General features: G+C 34.8%; 1 protein-coding gene across 6 annotated transcripts; it reads left to right on the top strand.

Annotated features, from left to right (window-relative positions):
- Positions 1–200: 200 nt before the first annotated feature.
- LOC117110482 (RAB6-interacting golgin-like) lies at positions 201–7383 on the top strand. 6 transcript variants are annotated; one of them, XM_033253203.1, is made up of 6 exons: positions 201–256; positions 2383–2478; positions 3079–3469; positions 3925–4026; positions 4302–4442; positions 5919–7383. In XM_033253203.1, exons 2-6 carry the CDS (start codon positions 2418–2420, stop codon positions 6481–6483), a joined length of 1260 nt encoding a protein of 419 aa, XP_033109094.1. In that variant the 5' UTR covers positions 201–256; positions 2383–2417; the 3' UTR covers positions 6484–7383. The 6 variants fall into 6 exon arrangements, with proteins under 6 accessions (XP_033109094.1, XP_033109091.1, XP_033109092.1 ...); XM_033253200.1 differs by having other exon boundaries at positions 207–301; XM_033253201.1 differs by having other exon boundaries at positions 210–301; positions 2380–2478.
- The last annotated feature ends 637 nt before the right edge of the window (positions 7384–8020 follow it).

The raw sequence follows: 8020 nt of genomic DNA, 5'->3' as shown, positions 1-8020 counted from the left end.
AGTTACATGAAATTCGACTGCTAAAAAGATTAAATGGAATTAAACTATACAGGAGGCTGTTAACTGTTATACACAGGAACGCACATCACGTTAGACACAGAACGCGCATCGCGTATGAAACAAAATGGCTTCTAAATTCTCAATGTCGCAACTCTTTCTATCTATGGCTCTGAATCCTTGGAGGTTACAGCGCCGCCATCGTTGGAGTTACACGTCAACACAAAAATGTTGATCCGAAATTTACTACTTTGCAGGGGTACGTGACGGTATATATTGACAGTAAACAAAGTCTGTGATGACGGTCAGCATTTTTTAGAGTTCTAGAATGTTAATAGAGTAGAATGATATGATAGGGCACATGTCATAGGTTTATATTTTCAAACTGGATAATTTCTAATGATGGTATTTTAGTCCAGGTATGGCGGCGGCAGTCTAGGCCTAGGCTAATACCTACCTACACATGCAAAAAGTAGGAGGGCCTACCTAGCTAGAGAGGGTAGATCGCTGGCCTGCTGGCTATGCGCGGGACCTAAGATTAAGCTAGGGTCAGGATGAAGGACGACTAGCATTGTAGAAAGGCTTGCCTAAGCATAGATAGCAGGTCACTTCGGCCCAAAACCAAATCGGCCAAACCCAACTCGGACCAACCAACTTGGCCCCAGATGACACTTTCGGCCCAAAAAACTAACTCGGCCCACCCAGTCTCCCAGACGACAACTACCCAAATGATACGGAATTACCCAGTCCCAGAAACCAGATGAATAGCGATCGCGATTACCCAGTACCCAATGACAATTATTATTATTATTTTAGTATTATTATAATTATTAATATTTAATTTATAGTTCTATATTTATTTTTAGTATAACTATTCTTATTTATTTTTATATTATCTGAATTATATATTTTATAATTATTATATTATTATATTTATTGTTATTATTTTAGTATTATTATTATAATTATTAATAGGATAGGCCTAATATTATTTTTCATTAGACCTATTACTATTCTTATTACTTAATTTTTATATTATCCGAATTATTACCAGTTCCATGCATTAATTATTTTTTAGAAGAATCTTAACATACCTTTATAAAATAAAATGTATATTTGTATGAATATAAAGCAAAACAAAATACACAAATATACAGATTTATTCAGGTACATTTAACTCAATCTGGCTTACATACAAATTTTTTTTTTTTTTTTCAATTCACGACGGAAAAGTTTTAAAGTAAACGGTAGACATACTGTTATTTTACGCTAACTGCCCCACCAGGGTTTTGTTTTTTTTTTTTTTTTCAATAAATCTAACACTTTGGAATTAAACAGGTGCACTACTGTTATTTTTGGTAAACTGTTTATTTCAGATTGGCAACACCCAATATGTTTTTCGATGAATGTAGCACCTTGCAAAAACTGACAATAAAAGTCAACTATTCATTTCACAACACAGGGACCACCCAACTATTTTAACCTGTCGTCTTGAATAACCGAGTTGGTTTGGGGCCGAGTTGGTTTTTGGGCAAAGTGTCGTCTGGGGCTGAGTTGGTTTTGGTCCAAGTTGGTTTGGACCGATTTGGTTTTGGCTCAAAGTGACCAGCATTCTAAGCATAGGCCGAATGCCATCCGTTTCAGCAGCAAACCAGTTCGGCCACGATCTATTTAACACCCAAAAATAATCAAGAAATTGAATGAGTTTTGTTTTTCTTTAGACTCTGTTTTCTTTTTACAAATAAGCAGAATATTGTGCTTGTTTCTTGTACAGTATGTCAAGTCTAGGCTTCCCTTCAACTTGTCAATTTTACATAAATAAAACATGCTGTTGAAGTAAGCAAAAACTAGTTTTTCTAATGTAATTGTTGGTTAATTGGGCAAATAACGTATCATTCAGAAGATATGTGTGGGAAAAGGATAAAAACAATCTGGAAAGGGGTGTTACAATGTGTTGAAAATTGTTTTCTGGGGATATTTTTGGGTGTATTTTAAATCTGGTTCATAAGTGCCAAATATCCTAGGTCCTACAATACTGTAGTTTTGCCATTATTATTATTATTATTTTTTTTTTTTTTTTTGCTTTTATTTAGACACCTTGATACTGAAAAGTGTGCTTAATTGCCATTTTGTTGTAGTGATGCTGGCCTAGGCCTATGATATATAGCATCTCAATTGTATGAACATGTAGAGGTCAGAATTTTTCCAAGTCACGTTGACCCACCTATCTCCCCTACAATACAAATTATAATGATGTCAAATACAATCAGTGCTCATCAAAGCCTACAAATACCCAAAAGCTAGCTCATTATTTCTGTCTTTGATCTGTTTTTAACCACAGTTTTGTATTCTTTTTTTTTTTAATGACTGCCTACACAAAAGAAGATTTTGTCATGCTGATTGACCAGAGAGGCTAAATAATGGAGGGCTGGTCAGGCTTTACAGATGAACAGCTTAAGCAGTTCAGAGGACAGGACGATGGTAGTTGAACTGATTTAGTTTTAATTGAGAAGTATACAGTATGCTATAGTGGGAGGGCAACAGTTACCTGTTACTCAATAATAATAATAATAATAATAATAATAATAATGTAGAAATATATACCACACCTTTTGCAAAGAGATGCAAGGCACAGACAATTTTATTATTACCTCTGGTCATTAGATTTATATTATTGTTTTAATGTGCGGTTTACCAAGGGATACAAGGGGCTGTCGATGTTTTTACTGTATTATTCCTGGAGCTATAGATTTATGTTATCAACCAGCCAAAACAATTCCCTGGGTATATTTATAAAAAATAGTTACCGGTATGTTTCCATAGTACGTTTAAAGCAACAACATTCTACCAGGTACAAATGTTTACTAGTGGCAAAAGGGACAAACCTAGATAAAGTGCCTTGCTATAGTATAGCAGAATGCATAGTAAGCATTTAAGCCACCAATCTGTAGACATGAACTATAACCGCTGTGGAAACCACTCCCATGTTGTGTAACATACAATAGATTATTGATTTTTTACTATTATGCTCTAACAAATGTTGAATCGTTGTGATAATTATTCTCCATATGTTGTCTACAGGTAAACAGAATAAGCCACCACAACGGAAGAAAGAAAGGAAGAATCACCCCACCACTAACAGAAACAGAGCAAGGGAAAAATTGCATCATCAGAAGCAGCATGGACACGATGCTGAAGACATTCCCATAAATATCAATCAAATGTTATCCACTCCCAGTGTGCTGAAAAGCAAACCAACTCAACCTACTGAAGGCCAAAGGAAAACAGCATTGCCAGCTAGTGATGACTCAGGACAAACTGTTATTAATAATGGGGTCAAACAAACACAGCTGGAAAAGAACCATGAGGATGGAAACCAAAGCAGTAAGGATGAGGGGAAAGATGAAGTTAAAAGTAGGGTGGAAGAATCAGCTGTTCAAGTTAATGAACTGGATGAGGCACAAGGGAGACGGTAATAGCAAAATACATTTGAGTAGTTTGAGCCATCACTGCAAGGTCTCTTATTAAGGGTTATGACAACAACAATAACAACAGCAGCATCACCACCAGCAGTATTTTCAGTCTCATAAACCAAAGGCTTAACAGAGTACATCTATATTATGAAGACTTGTTGAACTAATTTGTAGGTACACAATTGTCGGCCCGTCGCTGGTTTCAAAGATTGGAACTGGCCACCAACCGAAGGATGAATACCTGGGGCGATATGCAAACAAGTATTGAATGCATTTTTATAACACATTTCTTTCCTCAATTTTGATTGATTATTTACTGTATTTATAGGAATCAATAACTAACGAAATAAAATTATCTGATCTTGGATTTGATAAAATAATAACAATTATTTAATTTTCCATTCAATTATAAAATGCTTTAACTGAAATCTATACATTTGCATTTATAATGTAGTCGAGAACTCACCCAATTAGAGATGATTCAGAAAAAGCAGATGGAAATGGAAGAAGAAAACAGGAAGAAGAAGATGGCATTGACAAAGGCAATCAATGAACGGTGGGACCAACACTTAATTCAAATAAATTATAGTAATTAAATAAAAAATATATATTTATAAGAAAAATTTCCATAATTGTTTATCAATAAGTAAAGTGGAACCAGATATTGGTATATTATTTCAAAATGTGATTTTATTTTTATTGTTATTACATTTTTCTTATGCACAATAAAAAATAGGAGAAATATCTCAAATTGTTTAGCTGAAATGTTTTCTGTCTATAATTTTTCATGAACATGCAACAGTATACGTGTAAATATTCTTCACTCTTCAGGAAAAAAAAAACGCAAGCAGAAACGAAACAGCTGGCCTTCATTCAAAAAGAGCTGGGAAAACTTGAGTCATTACTATCAAAAGATGTAAGAATACTGAGAGACAAGATAGAGGAAAGCAGTTTTGAATACAATGCTGCAAGGTACACTATGTTTGTAATTCTTTTAAATAAAAAAAATAATCAAATTTAGTTACTTAAATGTTGGGAAAGATTTTGATGATCTCCTCCATTGGGTTTTGGGACTTTACTCACTAGAAATATAACAAAGACTGTTGCTAGCCTTTAAAAATTATGTTAATTCAAGTAATTTTCCAAAAAACGACAGAATCCATACAGTGTAGTATATGTATACAGTAAGTAACGTCAATAGTGATAATACAGTGAAATCAATATGACTTACAGCTTACATATCCTCTTGAATAATGCTCAAAGGCTCTCAAATGAGGTACCGTATATTCTCGCACATTAGACGAGGCTTAAAATAGCAAATTACTATCGAAAAATAAGGGTCGTCTTGTACGTGCAACACATATGCAATTTTTTGATTTTTAAATAATGTTTGTCTTATGTGCCAATCGTTTGTAACATGCACATTTACTACTGCAATGAAGCTACTATTCCTGTTAGGATAAAAGAACACAATTGAAATGTGGGAAATAAGATTTTGATGTAGATTTTAAACCCATAAAATACTATTAAATATTTGGAATTTTAATAATTGGCTCCATTTTTAGCCAGGTAGGTGAGACCACAAAGAGCAGCAAAAAGTTGGAATTCCGACAGTGAAGCAGGGGTTGTTATATGGCCTACATACAAAAATTTTTGGGGGTCGTCTTATACGCGGGTCACCTTATACTGTACACAACGGTAAATGTTACCCAAGTTTACATGAACCTGAACACCATGTATATTATTGGCACTATTTACAGGCACTTTAAAATGCAAAGGCTGGCCACTACATAACGCAGGGTTAATATAGTTGTAAGGATTAAGGCTAATGCCAGTTGTTCCAATTCTCTGCAAATAGGAACTATACCTATCAAGCAGTGGCGTAACGCCTATGCGCTCTCATGCGGCGGTCCGCAGGAACCCCAGAGGGGCCATACCCATAGGTTCCTCAATCTAGCACCCTGACTAAAAAGGACTTTGTTGATAAATAAAACCATAATGTGTCTCTGAAATCGACTGTGGGGCATATATCATATTATAATGATTAAAAAGAAGGGGCCCCGTCAGTCCCAGACCCCACCAAATTTGTCAAAGTGGAGATAAAAAGAAAATTATATTCACAATTTGAAGTCTGTGAGTGCCATTTCCGGCAAGGTAGACATGCCATAATACATTTTCTTATCTCGGCCCCACAAGGGCAACAGCTTAATGTGTGTCTGAAATCGACTGTAGGACATATCATGTTATATCCAGTGGCGGAATAAAGAGTGTGGGGGAGGGAGGAGCTGCCAGTCCGGGGCCCCACTAAATTTGTCAAAATATTTTTTAACTGGAGATAAAAAGAAAATTCATAATTTTGTCTGTGAAGTGTCATTTCCGGCCATCTAAAGGTGCCTACTTGCTACTACTGTATACGAACACATTATGACATTACATTTTTTTTTGCAGGAGGAGATATGAAAAGGCCGAAAGTGAATTTGTTAATGCAAAAATGTATTTACATAAAGTTACAGAACAAAAAGAAGCTTTGACTGAACACCTTTATACCATCATTCAGGAAAACGAGACTAGAAAAGCAAATAAACTAGCAGAACTAACGGAGAAACTAAACATGGAAAATATTGATGAATACATTGCTGCAGCAGAGAAAGAGATGAACAGTGAACGCTCCCCCTCGCATTCTACTGCTTTATCTCCCAAGGTTGAAAGTACTACAGAGAGCTCAGAGAATAGATTAAATACATCACAAAATACTGTTAATTCAACAAGTGACCAGCATTTAGATGCTGATGCTGGAAATTCTTCAGTTGCTGTAACTGCATCTCGATGTGATACTCCTAATCAGCGGGGTTTGGAGACCATCACTGAAGTTGATTCTGAAGTAACTGATATCAGTGTTATTGAAGAGGCAAATGAGAATAAGCTGTCAATTGTCTCTGAAACTAACACATCGAATAACACAGTTAACATGGAAAATGACACAATTAGTAAAGATCCAGAAACAGATGTCTAAGGTTCAGTGCAGTAGAAAACCTCTTTTAGGAATATCCTGTATTGTTAAGAGGGTGAATAAATTACAGGTGCTTGTTTCACCCAATAAACATGCCTTTTACTGTTAAGAGGAGGGAGGGGGTGGGTGTCTACACAGACACTGCCACAAAAATGACCTTGTTATAATGATTGTTTAACTGATTACAGGTACGTTTCCTGTTGTATTTATATTTAGCAAAGCTCATTTTGTAAATTCTTCAGATAAAAGATCCTGCCAAGAAAATTATATTTTTATGATTGCATGAATAATTGTGAAATGATTCAAAACAAAAACAACATCGACAAGCAAAGACAACCAGTGTGACCCAGGTATATAATATTTATATTGATCATTAGTCGTTTGGATAAATTTTGTCTACAATAATATCAAAGCTCTTTAGTAACATGCAGTTTGTGTTACAATGTATAACTTTTATTGTGTATGAAGACATATTATTATTGATTTGTGTATTAAGTTAGTGTGTTAATATTGTCTTAAATCCCCACTTATTTAGTTTTGTTTTCCATTTAAAGAAAAATATTAGATGAATGATTTTCTTGAGATTTTACTATAAAGTACAGTACTTAGTATACTTTGGGTAAAGGGACTTACATTTCAATAGTGACAGTTTTATAAATAGACATTATATTTTTAAATATATATCAAGTGTCATGTATTCTAGATGTGACAGTAATGACTACTGTACTCAAGTACTTTACGGCATAAATTTTATTTATTACTGATAAGAAATGGAAAAAAATGTTTAATGAAATACGTTTGTTACCTGGTTATATTCTTATTTTATATCTTTCTACTGCAGCTCTCTTTATATTTATAGACTTTCTGAAGACAAGGGCAATAAATAATATTACGTCCATCTAATTGTTTTTTCAAACTTTGTTTATAGTGCTTTGATACACCTTACAGTACCACATACTACGGTGTATAACCCAGTGTTCTTGACAATCAAAATGCTGGTACTCAATAATTCAATACTTTATGCAATCCATCATGTTTTAAAATACAATAGAAATGTGTCAAAGTCTGGTGATGAAGTAGAATTATTAAAAAAAAAAACCATGCATAAAATTAATAGCAGTTTAAAACGGTCTCACTTAATGGCGCGTACCATCCCATTGCACGTCATTGCTAAAGTTTGGTTTCCATACAATTGCTACACGCTATCGGCTACAGCTTTCATTGATGCTGATTGGTCGAATCGGTGAGCCTTCGCGATTGCGTCGTGGATGGGGGAGTGCTACACAGTACAAGGATTGCACTGAAAATACTGTAGCCACAGTGTAGCGAGTTTAAGGAAACCAAGCTTTACATCCACAAATCAGCGTTTTCGGGGTTTTTTTTAAGTGATTGCGACAAATGCTTGGCTTGAAAAGTCCATTCGCTCAACATACGACAAAGGTTAAAATAATGAACTGGACTTCTGGATGAGCCATTAATTGCTCCTTAGCTGTGGTGCTGTACCAACATTGTGGAATGACTAAACCAATTTCATGATGAC

The sequence above is a fragment of the Anneissia japonica genome, unplaced genomic scaffold (genome assembly GCF_011630105.1).
Source record: "Anneissia japonica isolate Jap-2015-1 unplaced genomic scaffold, ASM1163010v1 scaffold3040_len1308831_cov196, whole genome shotgun sequence".
Classification (NCBI taxonomy): Eukaryota; Metazoa; Echinodermata; class Crinoidea; order Comatulida; family Comatulidae; genus Anneissia; species Anneissia japonica.
The sequence above is the reverse complement of the archived record's forward strand: the minus strand, read 5'-3'. Positions and strand labels throughout refer to the sequence as shown.

Bases quoted from the DNA above. Each gene is read 5' to 3' on its own strand.
- LOC117110482 (XM_033253203.1), top strand. From the start codon at position 2,418: ATGGAGGGCTGGTCAGGCTTTACAGATGAACAGCTTAAGCAGTTCAGA. The intron at 3,470-3,924 runs GTAATAGCAAAA...TTTATAATGTAG, and splicing joins GATGAGGCACAAGGGAGACG to TCGAGAACTCACCCAATTAG. The intron at 4,027-4,301 runs GTGGGACCAACA...TTCACTCTTCAG, and splicing joins ACAAAGGCAATCAATGAACG to GAAAAAAAAAACGCAAGCAG.